Source organism: Chlorocebus sabaeus, chromosome 18 (genome assembly GCF_047675955.1).
Source record: "Chlorocebus sabaeus isolate Y175 chromosome 18, mChlSab1.0.hap1, whole genome shotgun sequence".
Taxonomy (NCBI): domain Eukaryota; kingdom Metazoa; phylum Chordata; class Mammalia; order Primates; family Cercopithecidae; genus Chlorocebus; species Chlorocebus sabaeus.
In genome coordinates, this window is record NC_132921.1 from 33527792 (window position 1) to 33544968 (window position 17177).

General features: G+C 39.0%; 1 protein-coding gene across 6 annotated transcripts in view; it reads left to right on the plus strand.

Annotated features, from left to right (window-relative positions):
* The window catches only part of DYM (dymeclin), a 398885-nt gene that overhangs the window by 11196 nt on the left and 370512 nt on the right, over positions 1 to 17177 (plus strand). For all 6 annotated transcript variants that reach the window (XM_007974061.3, XM_007974066.3, XM_007974065.3 and 3 more), the window contains exon 2: positions 16279 to 16471. In XM_007974061.3, the coding sequence (XP_007972252.1) occupies positions 16332 to 16471 (140 nt within the window). In that variant the 5' untranslated portion in view covers positions 16279 to 16331. The remainder of the gene's footprint in view (positions 1 to 16278; positions 16472 to 17177) is intronic.

Sequence of the window (17177 nt, forward strand, 5' to 3'; positions counted from 1 at the left end):
TTGAAACTTCCCACACATTTCTTACACAGAGAGGATAAGAGATATGGCAGTTGCGAACAGCAAAGGAGGAAATTACAATAGGAAAGTTGGAGTTCTTGTTGCCGACACCCCATTGGGGCGGTTGGAGGCTGGGGTCCAGAGCCTTTGGATAGCACCGGGGGTAGCCCCAGCCAGAAATCCTCAGTTACCCCGGGACTTCTTCCAGCCCCACATGACAGCTAAGTCCTTCATGAAAGGTCTAAAATGGAAGCCGAGAGCCTTGGAATGAAAGGACAGAGTTGGAGTTCACTCTTCTACTTACCGTTCTGATGAATGTTGTACTTTGGTATCCCGGACGAAGCCCCCATTTTGAAGTGGCTACACTGTCTGGGGTATATACCCTGGGGTTTGTTGTTGCCCACCGAGAAAGAATTGGGACACGGACACGTGGGTGGGTTAAGGAGTGTATAGTTTAATAGAAGAAAGGGGAGAGGAGAGCAGCTGCTTGAGAAAGAGAGGCATTTAAAGAAGGTACTTTCTGGCCTCTTATGCTTCTGCTTTGATTCCTTTTCTGTTCCAGCCATGTTAAACTTCTTTCAGGTCCTTGAACAGACCCTACCTGTTATTTCTTAACCATAGGGCTTCACACGTGCCATTCTCTGCTTTGGAAGTTTCTGAACTCCCACATCCACCCAGGCCAACCCTTCTTGTCCTCTAGGTCTTAACTTTTTTTTTTTTTTGAGATGGAGTCTTGCTCTGTCTTGCCCAGGCTGGAGTGCAGTGGTATGATATCGGCTCACTGCAGCCTCTAACTCCTGGGTTCAAGTGATTCTCCTGTCTCAGCCTCCTAAGTAGCTGGGATTACAGGCGCCTGCCACCACACCCAGCTAATTTTTGTGCTTTTAGTAGAGATGGAGTTTCACCATATTGGCCAGGCTGGTCTTGAACTCCTGACCTCAGGTGATCCGCCCACTTCAGCCTCCCAAAGTGCTGGCATGAACCACCGTACCCAGCCGGTCTTAACTTTTGTGGTGTGACCTCTTGGAAGCTTTCCCCAAGTCTTGAATAGTTGCCATCTTAAAATTTCTTGTTGATTTATTTGTATCTCTGTATATAATTCCATTCTTCACAACTTTAACCTTGGCACTTTGCATACTGCTGGCCACATAGTGGGCAATCAGGAATATTTACTGGCTATTGATAGGCTTCTTGTGCTTATTGTAACCATAATGTGATGTAGCTTATATATTGCTTATTTGGTTTTTCAACCCTGTACTGTTCTTTAGTATTTGCACATTGAATTGTTTATATGAATCATTGATTATGAAATAGTAAAGCTGATTCTCTCCTATTTATTTTGATATTTTTTCTACTTAAAGTAATACTTGTGTATTGTTAGAAAAGGTAAATAATGGTAAAGGCAGGTTATAAAAAATCAGCAATATCCTTACCCATCCCCACTTTTTAGTCTCATTTTCAGAGGCAGTTGCTTTTAAGAACTCTGTCTCTCTCTCTCTCTTTTTTTTTTTTTTTTGGGTAGAGATGGGGTCTTGCTATGTTGCCCAGGCTGTTCTTGAACTCCTAGCCTCAAATAGTCCTCCTGCCTGGACCTCCCAAAGTGCTGGGATTACAGGCCTGAGCCACTGCACCTGGCCCTAAAAATTCTTTTAAGCTTTTTCTTTTGATACTTACCTCTGCGTTTATAAATCTGCCTAAATTGCTATTTTGTGATTTATCAATTTTAGATAATACATATTAACTTCTTGTCATGGTAGGTGGGGTACTCTTCCACTTCTTTCCCCATTTCTAAAAGCCCTTCCAGTATAGTTATATAAGAATTCTTGGTTAATTTAGTGTTTAACTTTTATATTGTTATGACTACATAAATATTGTTCACTGCTGGTAAGTACTTTACCATGTTTCCCCTTATTGCCTCCTAGTTTGCTTAGTTTTCCATGGATATATTATTAATTTTTAACAAATACTTTGAATGGCCTGTGGGATTTAGTGCCTAAGAAACTGATGTAAGGTGTTAGTCTGGCTACTGCTATTGCAGTTGTTTTGTGTCCCTGTTCCAGAGGTTTCATGTCTTTTTCAGCTTTGTCAGTAAAGTAAAATCTCAGATCCCCACAGTGCCTGACCTGACAGTGTAACATCCCCCATTTTGTTTGTGCTTTCTTTTTGGAACTGTTACTATTAATATATTAAAATCTTCTAAATTATTCTTTAAATTTTCTATTTTTTCTCCTCTTGTTTTTCACTTATTTGTCTTCTTGCTCTTTATTATGGGAGTTCCCTTGACTTTTATCTTTTCTCCGTTCTAGTGAATTTGTTAATCTTATTTTAAATTTCAGGTGTCCTTTCTTGTTCTTTATTTCATTTTTTATGACATCCTACTCTTGCTTCATGAAGCAATATGTGGTTAAAAGAGAATGGTTTCTGTACCTATCCTACCTGGGTTTAAAACCTGCTATGCCACTTTCTAGCTCTATAATCTTGGGCAAGTTACTTAACCTTTCTTTGCTTTAGTTAAATTATGTAGGCTAGGAGTTGGCAGACGTTTCATGTAGGACCAGATCATAAATATTTCAGGCTTTATGAGCCAAGGGGCAAAATGAAGGATATTTTAAATTATTTAATCAGTTCATTATGTAAGTACTTATATAACAAGAGAGAAAACATTTCTACTAGTTTTTTGTTAATAAAAATGCAATACTAATAATGATCGAGAACAATTTTTGCAATAAAGGTTTGCTAATGAGAAGAATGAATTTTTTTTTGGAGGAGAGGGGATAACATTTGGCTTAATTGGAGTTTAAAGTTAGTGTTGTCTATCATCAAAATTGATTATAAATGTCCACCTATTAATGCTGATTTGTAATGAGATTTCATGTATTTCATCTTTGAAAATGTCTTCTTAGATACTGCCAAATACTGCTAATAGTCTGTGAACATATGGTTTTAATAGAGCATATTCATTGCTTGGAAAGCATTTACAGAATTCTTTTAGACTCTTTTCTTGATATTTAACGTTTAGCAATTCATTACATTGCAGACTAATCACTTCCAATTGAGAATTAGGTGGAAGCTTCTCGTTGCACAGTTAAATGGTTTTTGAAATGTGAAGTGTTCGTTTCTACTTGCATTGAGGTATGAAAAAATACTGCTGGAAATATTTGATTTTGGAAAATATGTCTGCTGCGTATTTGTGTGGCAGCAGAGATCTTGCTTCTTATTTTAATTTTTGGCAGCATAGGAAGTGCATGAAGCATCTTGACATGACTTGTGACTCAGGCAATGTTAGTTGTCCTTGAAATGACTGTCTCAATATAGGTTTTGCATGTAGACCCTGTAGTCCTTCTGATTTTAGGCTGAATTCATTAACAGATGTAATCAAGTCTGCAGCAACAATAGTGGTTGAGGGTGATTCTTTTCATTCAGAAAAATTTGTCTTGGCCTGGAGCTTGAAACATTTCAGTAAAACTCTGCCATTGTTAAGCCATTATGTTGTTTTGTGGCAGGACTCGTCAGGATATTTCGCTTCTATTTCTGACAAAAATGTCATGAGAACAAATGAAATTTACCTTTGGCATTACTGGTCCAATAACACATGATAGATTCAAATGTTTTCTGCAGAGTACCTGCTGATTGAGAATATGATGAATAGCCATAAGCTTTAAACACCTTACATCTCACAAGGCTTGTAAATTTGTCCAGCTAAGCCCTTTTCTGCTTCATACATATTTTTACCACCGTCAGTTGTTACACATCTTAGCAGATTCTACTTCAGGTTGTTCTAAATTAGTATTTTCTTGACTTTTTGGAAAATATTCATAGATGTAATTGTTTCTTACGTACTGTACTTCGAGCCACTGTTTTCATGGAAAGAGTAAGATGTTAAAGATATTTTCTCTGGACACAATTCTTTGACGGCTGTAATCAAACACAATTTAATTAACTCACCGTTGGTAAATCCTTTCCTTGCTTGCTTAACAAATGAGCCATTTGGAAATTTACTTTGGTTGCAGCCTCATTTCCCTTGTTAATTTTTGGCAAGACATTCTGCTCTGAGGAGGTATATCTTGTTTAACATTTGCCCATTTTCCTCTCCATTGCTCTCATGAGTTGGGAGTGAATGCTGTGTGGCAGGGCATATTGGGATATTGTGATGAGTGCTTAGTCTAGTAATGCTTCCTATATTGTATTTTGCTGGCACAGCTGTGATGCGTTTACATAATAAAGTATTTTGACATCTAACTAGATTTAAAAATTCTACAGTTCACTGTGACTTACGAGTGTGACATCAGAGTACTTCTGTTGTTTTGTCGTGATAGTCACTGGTAAAATAGTATGGCAATACTCATGACACTTGAAATGCTGTTGAGTATAACTGTATCATTGAGATTTGTGGTGCACTGAGAGTATAAAGAGATGAGGGCACCACAAATGGTCTCTGTAGCAACTACCCAAGTCTGCTGTTGTATCAGGAAAACAACTGTAGACCGTATGTACACAAATGAGCACGGCTGTGTTCTGATGAGACTTTATTGACACTGACTTTTTTTTTCATATAATTTATACATGTCACAAAATATTCTTTTGATTTTTTTCAACGATTTAAAAATGTGAAAATCAGGTTGGGTGCAGTGACTTTATGCCTGTAATCCCGGCACTTTGGGAGGATAATGTGGGCAGATCACCTGAGGTCAGGAGTTTGAGACCAGTATGCCCAACAAGGTGAAACCTCGTCTCTACTGAAAATACAAAAATTAGCCAGACATGGTGGCGCATATCTGTAGTCCCAGCTTCTAGGGAGGCTGAGATGAGAGGATTGCTTGCACCCAGGAGGTGAAGGTTGCAGTGAGCTGAGAGTATGCCACTGCACTCCACCCAGGGCGACAGAGTGAGACCCTTTCTGGGGGAAAAAAAAAAAAAAAAGTAAAAATCATTCTTTGGACAGTACATAGGATTTAGCCCTTGGGCTATAATTTGCCAATTTATGATTTAGGCAATGAGAAAAAAAAGTACTATGCCATAGTTTGTGGTGAGTGTTAAATCAGTTAGTATGTGTGAAACACTTAAGATGGTGACTGGGGACATAGTAGGTGCTAAATAAATATTTGGTATTATTATTGTTACCGTTTTCATTATTATCTAAGGATATTTTAGTTTTTATTTTTTTCTTAGAATCATCTGTTTTCTATGATTCCTTTCTTTAGTTTGTTTTGGTTTCCTTTTTCTTTTTTTGAGATAGGCTCTTGCTCTGTTGCCCAGGCTGGAGTGCAGTGGCGCAATCACAACTCACTGCAGCCTTGATCTCTCAGGTTCAGGCAATCCTCTCACCTCAGCCTCCTAAGTAGCAGGAACTGTAGGTGTGCACCACCATGTCTGGCTAATTTGTTTATTTTTTTGTAGAGATGGAGTCTTGCTGTGTTGCCCAGGGTGATCTCCAAGTCCTGGGCTCAAGTGATTCTCTTGCCTTGGCTTCCCAAAGCGCTGGGATCTAGGAGTCAGTCACCATGCCCGGGCTGTTTTGGTTTATGTGTTTCATGTTGGAGGCTTTACTCACAAGTCTAATCATTTTTGACTGTCCATTCTTATTTAAAAATGAAACTACCCCAAAACTGATTGGAAGCTCTTTGTGTAAGTAGATTTTGTTGAGTGGTGGGCATTGCTGTGAGGTGATGATCTGTTTTTTAAATTGGCCTGGCAGTTCCTAAATGTCTGTATCTTTTCCCTAGGTTCCTATTCAGTTTCTCTTGAGAGGAATCCTTCAGTCTCCTGCCTTGGAGGCAGGGAAACTCACGATGGAGCTGTAGCAAGTTGACTTTATCTTCATTCTCCTGTTTTCTTCATTTTCCACCTTATTACCCTCCCCAACTTGGCGTTGGTCTCTCTAGTCGTATTTCTCTGGGGAGCACATGTAATAATCTCTTCCTGGGGAGAGAGACCCCCAGACTTTAGCCCTGCACTTTGCCCCATATTCCCCAGTGCCCAGTCTCTCACTCTTCAGCCTTCCCACGGCTCCATGCCTTCCTTCTTGTTAGTGTCCCCCTTGGCAGGAACTCCCTTTGAGGCTTCCTCAGGTCTGCTAGTTCAGGTACACTCCTCTGTCACCTTCCCATCTTCCACACTTCCCTTGATCTGATCTTTGTAGGTTTATATCTTTCTTTCCATTGCTTTCATTTCATTGGGCAGGGAATACCCAACTCTACTTAATATAGCACTTGGAACCTAGTTGCGTTTCAGAGAATGTTCTATTACTTGTGGACTCATGGCACCTGTGGCATTTACTATGTCCTTTGACTGGTGATTATTGCCCGTTATTTCTCTGATCTCCTGTTTCAGCTTTCTCCTTAAAGGCTCTTAAGTACAAGTGTGGCATATATGTGTGTTGTGTGTGTTTGTACACACAGGGAATCCATATATATATTATATATCATATAATATATCATTTATGATATAATGTAATATAAATATATTATTTATAATGTGTATATTATATAATATATAAATAATATAATACAATATAATATGTATATATTTAGGAGGAGAGCAATTCTGGAATATAGTGTAGAATTGTGGATTATCAGCCTGAGATGGGACAAAGGGCATTAGGGCATCATTTACACATTTGAGGGTGTTAGAACAGGATTTGGTTATCATGGATTTTCAGATCCACTAATGTTTACTTTCTATTTAAGGCACATTAAATCAAGAGATAGTCAGTACACATAAAAGAGGAGATTTACTTTTATGTATTTATCAAATATTTCACAAATTAAATATAAAATATTGAACATATCATGTATTATTTATTTATTTTTTTGCTGACAGAGTCTCCCTGTGTTGCCCAGGCTGAAGTGCAGTGACATGACTGTATAATAGCTCACTGCAGCTTCAAAATCCTGGATTTCAGGTGATCCTCCTGCCTCAGCCTTCTGCGTAGCTGGGACTACAGGCTCATTAGCCGTGTTGCCTGGCTAATTTTTGAATTTTTTATAGAGACAGAGTTTTGCTTTGTTGTCCAGGCTGGTCTTGAACTCTTAGCTTCTGGAGATCCTTGCACCTTAACCTCCCAAAGTGCTGGAATTACAGGCGTGAGCCACAGTTCCTGGCCTGTTACCAAGTATTTTTTAACGTTTACTAGTTCGATGGGTAACGATGATACATTATTGTTTTAATTAGCATATCGTACTCAGGATTTAGTCTGAAGATCTTTTCATATATTTATTAGCTGTGGGACCTTGGCTATTTTCAGCAAGTATTTTTTGAGTAATTTCTCTTTAGCAGCATGCCGGAGGTTGATTAGGGATAAGGAAGAAGTATAAGGCCTGATTCATACCTCTCAGGTATAATCTACCTGGGGAGATATGTTTTATGTACTACAGCATAATAACATTTCAAGGCTGCTTTTACATAATCACAGCTTTAGGGGATTAGTGGAGAGTTTTAAGGGGTAACAGGGAGGAATGATAGAATCAATTTTACACATTAAGATTGAGCTCTTGACTACATTGCATTGAAGATAGGTCCTTTGAAAGGTTTGCTACTAAAAGTGTCAGCAATAGCCTACTTCTCGTGTCTAGCATAGACTTACATAAGGATCACTGTTACCAACAAACTTACTGATTATATTATATATATCATTGAGTTAAAAAAAAGTCTTAAGTAATTTAGAGATATCAATACAACTGGCTTCCTGACCACAGGTTGGGTCTAGAAGGAGAAATTTGAAAGTAGTATCATGGAAGCCAATAGAAAAGCCAGGAGATGGGATCAGTTACTGACAGATTTAGAGAAAGAAGAGCTGGAAGCCAAGGGAGTCTAATGATGCCCAGTGAGGGCAAAGGCAGTAGGAGTCTTTGGAGATGACCCAATAGTGTTTTCTACTTTACTCTAGTTTTCATTGATAAGGGTCTTGAGAATTCCAAATAAATTGGGAGGAGGTGATTGTGTGTGTGTGTTTGGAATCCTTGGCAGGAGTCATTGCAGAAGAGATGCCGTTGGGGCTCAGTTTTCTACTTTACTTTCTGTGGGGGAGCAGGTGGATCTTTCTGGCAAGAGTGCCTCAGTGGCTACTGGTCTTATTATGTCTGAACTTGTTTCTCCTGTATATTCCAGCTGCCCAGGGTGTTGCCTTCACTCTGTTCCTAGCAGGTAGCACCCTGTTGTTGCTTCCTGTGGGAGTAAGGGCTTAGGCAGGGGTGTCTGCTCAGGTGCACTAGCCAAGCTTCTGGGCCTTTTTCTGGCCTTTCTGCCTTTGTGCCGGAGTTCCTGTTCACACTCTTTGGGATGGTGCCCTTGAAGGCCCTTGAGCCTGCTCTGGGATGCCGTTTCCCTTTTTAGCCCATTTCCAGCTGTTTTCTATTTTATAGGGATTCTTCACAGCTTCTGGCCCCCTGTTATTTTATTTTATTTTATTTTTTGAGATGGAGTCTCGCTCTGTTCACCCAGGCTGGAGTGCAGTGGCCGCCCCTGTTATTTTTTTGAGCATGGCTGTGTAATCACTGGCTATTTAAAAAAATATTGTTTATATTATTTCTAGGGTTCGATGAGAAAAAACGGAGAAGGAGGCACTGTACTCTTTGCTCAGTTGGCTGTCTTGATTTTTTTTGTTAACGTTCTGTTCAGTGTCTCTCCTGATATGCTTGTAGGCTTTATTCATATTGTTTTAGAACGATTTCATAGTGTTCTTAGACTGAGCAGTTATTTTGATTTATTAATTTTATTTTTGATACAAAGTCTTGCTCTGTTGCATAGTGCAGTGTTGCAGGCGTGGCTCACTGCAGTGTTGAACTCCTGGGCGCAAGCAATCCTTCTGAGTAGCTGGGACCACAGGCTTGTGCCACCATGTCCAGCTAATTTTTAAATTTTTTTGTATAGATGGGGTCTTGCCATGTTGCCCAGGCTGGTCTTGTACTCCTGGGCTCACGCATTCCTCCTGCTTCTGTCTCCCAAAGTGCTGGGATTACAGGTGTACAGGTGTTTGATTTAAGACTTAATTTTGTGGTCTATCCTAGCCGCCTTGAAAATAAAGTTTATTTCCTATAAACCAGTAGAAAAGAGTCATAGGATATGAACAGGTAATGGCCTTATTCAGGGCAAGAGAGATGCAAAATAAAATTGTATTGAAAAACTTTTAAAAAAAATCTAAGTTGGCTAGGATCAGAAAGTTTGATTAAATAATGGTGGCTGTGAAGTAGAGAAATAGACATTGCTGGTGAGAATCCAAGTATCTATCAAAATTACAAATGCATATACCCTTTTACCCAGCAATTCTATTTTTCTCGATTTATCATATCTGTCTACTCATACATGTGTGAAATATTTTATATGCTTATGTAAGTGATAGTATAAGATATAAGTAATGTATATATCTTACTGGGGAATGACATTTATTTATTTTTTATTACTTGGAGAATGATTTGTAATAGCAAACGATGTCGACTACTTAAATGTCCATCAATATGGTATTTGAGAAATTATAAAATGGAATGTTACACAGTTGTAAAAAGGAATGAAGTGGTTCATATACGGATATATAATGACTTCCTATATATTGATGAGTGGGAATAGCAGAGTATAGAGGAATATGTCATATGCTATGGTTTGTTTAACAAGAGGTTGAACATATGTTTGTAGATACACAGAATGTCTGTGGAATGATGTCCAAGAAACTGGGAATGTTTTCTCTGAGTTGAGAAGGTGGTTAGAAGATGGAATGGGAAGAAGACTTTTCACTGTATATCCTTTGAAGCTTTTGTATTTTGTACCATGTATATTACTGATACAAAAAGAACATAAACAAAAACATCTGACAGATTTTGTTAGTAGACTCTCTGATAGTATTGTTTCTCATTGTTGCTTCACCTGGTGGGAGGAGGAGGTTGATTCCAAAATAAAATTTTGTTCTTTTGAAAATTCAGCATTCATGTACTCAGTTAAACTCTCGGGGTAAAATTGCTTGCTTTTAAGGTATCACACAAAAATAGTAAGATACTGGTCTATTTAAATGAGAACAAATTGTTATGATTCTCGTTTCTTTTGATCTGATGTCATTTTTATCCTGTTATAAAATTAACAGAATAAAAATTAAATTTATTAAAATATGAAGCACAGAGAAGGAAAATTGAGTACATGGTAGAGCCAGGAGGACCCATACTTAAATTGCTGTCAGTAATCCAACACTCTTTGAACTAACCCACTTTCATCCATACAGTTAGAGGTGCTTATTCAGTACACTAATATTAGGCCTATAATCCTAACTGCTAATTAGCATGAGTCCCCTGATAAATAGCGCACTGTAAACAAGTAGTAAAGGTCCTTTTTACTTGTTTGTTTAAACATACATTTTATTGAGGCATATTCAGGGTCACAGGGATTATTGGACAAATAAAAATAGTTTGAAAGATTTGGCTAAAAAGGAACCAGCAATATCCTTAAGTAGGTTGTGGAGGACAAAATCTGTTGTATACTCCTCAGAGTTAATGAAATTAATGCAGATCCCAGAGGACCCAAGAACATTACTTATTTTGTTTTTATTGAAAAAGTTCAATTTTGAATAAAATTTGGAAGAAATAATTTATTGGGTAGCTGGGAGAGGTGACTCATACCTCTAATCCCAGTGCTTTTGGAAACCTGGGCAAGAGGATCTCTTGAGGCCAGGAGATTCAGATTAGCCTCAGTAACATAGCAAGACCCTCATCTCTACAAAAAATTTTTAAAAGTTAGCAGGGTGTGGTGGCGTGTACCTGTAATCCCAGCTACTCAGAAGGCTAAGGCGGAAGGATTGCTTGAATCCAGGAGTTTGAAGCTACAGTGAACTATGTTCATGCCACTGCACTCTAGTCTGGGTGACAGAGTGAGACACTATCTCTAAAATGAGTAAATAAATTTAGTTTGGAAAACTAGTCTAAGTGAAAGAGCATTCTATAATAGGAGTAACTATAATACTATATAACTATAATAATCAGTGTAACTATAATAGTTACACTGAGTAACTAGAATGTGAGATCCTAATATCTCATCATGTATAATATGGATGATGAAGTAACTTAATATGTAAAAACAATCCTAGTGGTTGTGAAAGAAAGTACCTATTAGTCTGATTTGTTGGCCAGGGACACGTAGATTCTTTTTCGTTTGTTTGTTTTTGTTTTTGTTTTTGTTTTTTTTGAGATGGAGTTTCGTTCTTGTTTCCCAGACTGGAGTGCAATGGCGCGATCTCGGTTCACTGCAACCACCACCTCCTGGGTGCAAGCGATTTTCCTGCATCAGCCTCCTGAGTAGCTGGAATTACAGATGCCTGCCACTTTGCCTGCCTAATTTTTTGTATTTTTAGTAGAGATAGGGTTTCACCATGTTGGCCAGGCTGCTCTTTAACTCCTGACCTCAGGTGATCCACGCACCTCAGCTTCCCAAAGTGCTGGGATTACAGGCATGAGCCACTGTGCCCGGCCCTGTGGTTTTAATTGAGCACTTTATGAGATTAGGTTTCTCTTTTCTTAGCATATCAATTATACTTTTTTTTCACTTTTTTAGTGGTTACCCTAGAGTTTGCAATCTACGTTTACAAGCAGTCCAAGACTGCTTTTAAATAGCACAATAACAACACTACCACTTCACAGATTGTACAGTACCTTATGATAACAAAGTACTCCTAATTCCATCTGCCTGTCTGTTGTATTTTCAGTTCACATATACATTGCTGTCCTTCACCTCTTTTTTTTTTTTTTTTTTTTTTTTTTTGAGATGGAGTTATGCTCTGTTGCCCAGACTGAAGTGCAGTGGCATGATCTTGGCTCACTGAAACCTCTGCTGCCTGGGTTCAAGTGATTCTTGTGCCTTAGCCTCCCCAGTAGCTGGGATTACAGGCACATGCCACTGTGCTCTGCTAATTTTTGTGTTTTTTGTAGAGACGGGGTTTTACCATGTTGGCCAGGCTGGTCTTGAACTCCTGACCTCCAGTGATCCCCCTGCCTTGGCCTCCTAAAGTGCTGGGATTATAGGTATGAGCCACCATACCTGGCCTAAAAGTTTTTAATTTGATGAAGCCCAGTTATCAATTTTTTCTTTTCTGGGTTGTGCTTTTTTTTTTTTTTTTTAGTTGAAATCGCCATGTGGTGCCACCACACCTGGCTAATTAAAATGAATTTTTTTTTTTTTTTTTTTAAGACGGTATTGCTATGTTGCCCAGGCTGGTGTCTAACCCCTGCCCTCAAGCGATCCTCCTGCCTCAGCCTCCTGAGTTGCTGTGATTACAGGCATGATCTACTGCATCTGGCCAGAAAATATTTTATTTTTAATCAAAGTAGTATATGGACACAATTTTGAAAAGTCAACTAATATGACAGACTTAATGTAAAAAACTGCTCTACCACCCTCCCCACTCCAGAGTCCTTTTCCACAGGGGTGGCCACTTTCTTTTTCTTTCTTTTTTTTTTTTTTTTTGAGACAGAGCTTTGCTCTTGTTGCCCAGGCTGGAGTGCAGTGGTGCGATCTCGGCTCACTGCAACCTCCACCTCCCGGGTTCAAGTGATTCTCCTGTCTCAGCCTTCCAAGTAGCTGGGATTACAGGCACCGGCTGCTACACCCAGCTAATTTTTGTATTTTTAATAGAAACAGGGTTTCGTCATGTTGGTCAGGCTGGTCTCAAACTCCTGACCTCAGGTGATCCACCCGCCTCGACCTCCCAAAATGCTGGAATTACAGACGTGAGCCACCGCACCTGGCCACCACTTTAAAATCTATAAGCTGTTGCTTTGTGCTATTTACCTCCTTATTTATTTATTTAACTTGAGATAGAGTTTCACTCTGTCACCCAGGCTGGATTGCAGTGGCACAATCCCGGCTCACTGCAATCTCCACCTCCTGGGTTCAAGTGATTCTCGTGCCTCAGCCTCCTGAGGAGCTGGGGTTATGGGCATGCTCCAACATGCCTGGCTAATTTTTGTATTTTTAGTAGAGATGGGTTTTCACTGCGTTGGCCAGGTTAGTCTTGAACTTCTGGCCTTAAGTGGTCCACCTACATTGGCCTCCCAAAATGTTGGGATTACACCACACCTGGCCCTGCTTCCTTATTTATAACTAATACATTTTTACTGTTTTTTGATTTACTAACTTTACATATTTTCTATTGAGCACTACCTATTATGGAAGATGAAGGTTTAGCAGTCATAGACCACCAATCCTGCTTCTTTTTCCGGAATCTTTTGAGAGTTAACTCACAATTTTTGGTTAAATATTTAGTATTTATATCATAGTGATTATATAAATACTGATTACTGTTGAATTTAGTCATATACTATGATTACATGACCTTTCTTAAATAATTTCTGTTTTTCCCAAAGTATGTAGTCTATACAAAATTATTTACTTTATTCTCCATATAACTATTATTCATTGCTTACAAATTCTCCTACAGTGTTGTAACATTCCACAGAGTAAGGTTAGACACATCAAGTGAACTGTCAGTTCTATGCTTTCTTCTCCTGGAGATCCGCGAGCTGTTTTGACTCTTGTCCCAGCCTGCTGCGTGGCTGTGATTCTCTATACCACTGCCCTGTGTTGGATCCCTTATTTCTTGAATTTCTTATTTTTTCTTGGCTTACTCCCTCATGTGGAAGGAGTACATCTTGTAGCTTCCTTGTAGGTTCCTGGGAGGTCTTTTGAATCTTGGCAGATCAGAAAATGTTTTTATTCTACTTTCAAACTTAATTGATAGCTTGAAAAGCTATAGATTTCTGGTTAAATTATTTCCTTTTGGCTAGGCTCAGTGGCTCATGCCTGTAATCTCAGCACTTTGGGAAGCCAAGGCAGGAGGATTGGTTGAAGCCAAGGCAGAAGGAGTTCGAGACCAGCCTGGGCAACACAGTAAGACCCGATCTTTACCAAATAAAAAATATTAGCTGGGATTTGGTGGCATGTACCTGTAGTTTCAGCTACTTAGGAGGGTGAGGCGTGAGGATCTCTTGAGCCCAGGAGTTTGAGGTTACAATGAGCTATAATCACGTCATTGTACTCCAGCATTGTACTCAGCAACAGAGTGAGGCCCTGTCTCTTCAAAACAGAGCAAAACAAAAAACTGTTTTAATACTAGTGCTAGCTATGAATAAATCCATAATATTTTTTGCGAGTTTTAAAATCTTATAAATGACAGCATACCATATCTATTAGGTAGCCTGCCTTTTTAAAAAAACATTTTATATTTTTGAGATGTATCCATTTAGCTCTGTTTCATTCATTTTCACTAGTGTATTATGTCCCCTTATAATTTTGATAGCTTAAAATACTATTGTAAGTTAGGAATTTATATATTTCAGAGTTTTTTTTTTCTTTTTTTCTTTTTTTTGAGATGGCGTCTTGCTCTTGTTGCCCAGGCTGGAGTGCAATGGTGTGTGTGATCTTGGCTCACTGCAACCTCTGTCTCCTGGGTTCAAGTGATTCTCCTGCCTCAGCCTCCCTTGTAGCTGGGATTACAGGCATGCACCACCACGCCAGACTAATTTTGTATTTTGAGTAGAGGGGGTTTCTACATGTTGGTCAGTCTGGTCTTGAACTCCGGACCTCAGGTGATCTGCCTGCCTCGGGCCTCCCACAGTGCTAGGATTACAGGCGTGAGCCGCCGCGCCTGGCCTTCAGGGTATTTCTTTTATAGCATTTTCTAATTGGGCTTAACAAGCCCTACTTTAAGAAATTAAACCTTATGATTAGCTGGCTTAATATAGAGGCTTAATTGAAGCTGAATTATTATTCATTTGAAGTTGAATTGAGTTATTGGGGCCCCTGTCCCCTTGCAGGAAGGGTGAAAGTAGTGGCTGGCCTCAGGTTCAGGGGCAGGTGATGAGGAACTAGATTAGTATTTCTCTCTCAGATTCGGAAGACCCGGCTGTCCATGTGCATCATCGGGGAAGCCTCTTGCTCTCTGAATAAGCAGCTCAATCCAGCTTCCAAATTCTGACCATGGCTTCAGTGCCTTTGTGGAATGAGGAGGGACATGAGGAAGAAAGTGAGTCACTAATGTACATTCTCACCTGAGCTGAGCCACCTTTGGTCCCTGAGCCCATGTAGTTTCCTTTCGTTGTGATTGTAATTTTAAAATAGTATAATTTATTATTTACCTTATCACCATTTTGTTATTCAATGGGAGACCTTTTCTGAACAAATCAAGATAAAACATGATCTAGAAGTGTGTTAAATGTGATTTAAGGAAGACAGTGATTCATATTTGTAACTAAACTATTAGTTTTCTTCCCTTAGTGACTGAGAACAACCAATACTGACTTTTGAAGAGCCTCGTGGATACTAATTATTTATTCACTCGCTTGTTCTTTCAACATACTGTTTAGGGAATTTTTTACATGCTAGTCTAGACAGTGGGCATAGAAAGATGAATAAAATAATTCCTGTCATAAAAATGTGCATGGTTTAGGAGAAGAGGCATACCAACAAAAACTACGTATATGCCCTATGGCAGAATGAGAGAAACATTAAATGTGATTCCTTTATAACTGGGATCTCTTTCACTTGAAGTGGGTAATTCAGGTTTGTCCCCATGACCCCCATAAGTAGGGGCAGCACGTGGTAATTACTTGAGCTATATTCCCTTCCTTGTACATTCAAGCCATCCGGATTTCTGTATTTCTTTGTCACCATTGTTTTGGTTGTAAAACAGCTTCATTTTCAGACTCATTATAAGTTAGATTATTATGATTTTGCTTTGAGACATTTTCTTGGGTAGAGATATGCCCATCCTAAGATACATAGTACAAATGCCATATAGATTTGGATTTTTGTGTTTGTATTGGCTAAGACAGGTGTTAGCTCCATATTCTTTTTCTTTTTTTTCTTTTTTTTTCTGAGACGGAGTCTTGCTCTGTCGCCAGGCTGGAGTGCAGTGGCACGATCTTGGCTTACTGCAACCTCTGCCTCCTGGGTTCGTGTGATTCTCCTGTCTCAGCCTCCCGAGTAGCTGGGACTACAGGTGTGTGCCACCATGCCCAGCTAATTTTTGTATTTTTAGTAGAGATGGAGTTTCACCATGTTGGCCGGATGGTCTCAATCTCTTGATCTCGTGATCTGCCCGCCTCGGCCTCCCAAAGTGCTGGGATTACAGGCGTGAGCCACCGTGCCTGGCCTAGCCCCATGTTTCTTGTAACTTAGTATCTGGTGTCTAATATATTTATAAATACAGACAGATGTGATTTTCTTTAGTAAGTTTACAGTTTTTTTTATAGGTAGACAAAGAATGATGACTTTTGAACAAGTTTAAAGTTTTTTTATTTTTATTTTTTATAGGTTGTCTTGTGGAAATGCAGGTTTAAGGACAAGTTATCTGCTTAAGGTAGAAGATGGGATCAAATAGCAGCAGAATCGGCGATCTTCCTAAAAATGAATACTTGAAAAAGTTATCAGGCACGGAATCTGTCTCTGAGAATGACCCGTTCTGGAATCAGCTTCTCTCGTTTTCTTTCCCTGCACCAACTAGCAGGTAAGAGATTGCCTGGAGATTGAAAATTTGGATAACGGGCCATATCAACTTGTGTGGTATGCGGATTAAAAAAAATTTTAGAAATGTTCTATCTGGTCTGTCATACATAAATCAGTAGAAAATCCAAAAGATTTGAAAGTAGAAAATAAGCTTTTCTCTTCTTTTTACCCCACTCACTAGCCACCTCCCTTCTCTAGAGGTGAGCACTGGTGGCAGTTGATTTCGAATCGTTCTAGAGATAGTATAGGTTACTTAAGCATATATCCCATATAGTTTCACAAAATTGTTTAAATACAAATGGTAGCATACTACAAGTACTGTTCTGTCCCTTGCCTTTTTTCCCACAGTTAAGTAAAATATATCTTGTATATGTAGCACATATGCAACTGCCTTATTCTTTTTAATGACTGTGGAGTATCTGTAGAATATGTTTAATTGGTTTTCTGTTGATGAACATTTAGATTATTTCCAGTCTTTTATAACAGTTATTGCCACATACATCATTTCTTATACACACAAATATATCTTCAGTATAAATTCCTTGAAGTACAATCGCTGGGTCAAAGTGTATGTGCATTTGCAATTTGGTAGCTATGCCAAGTTGTGCTCCATGGAAGTTGTAGGAATTTACACACCTACCAGCAATGCATGAGAGGTGTGTTTCCCCATATCTTTGTCAGTTTGATGCATTTTTAGACTTTTGACC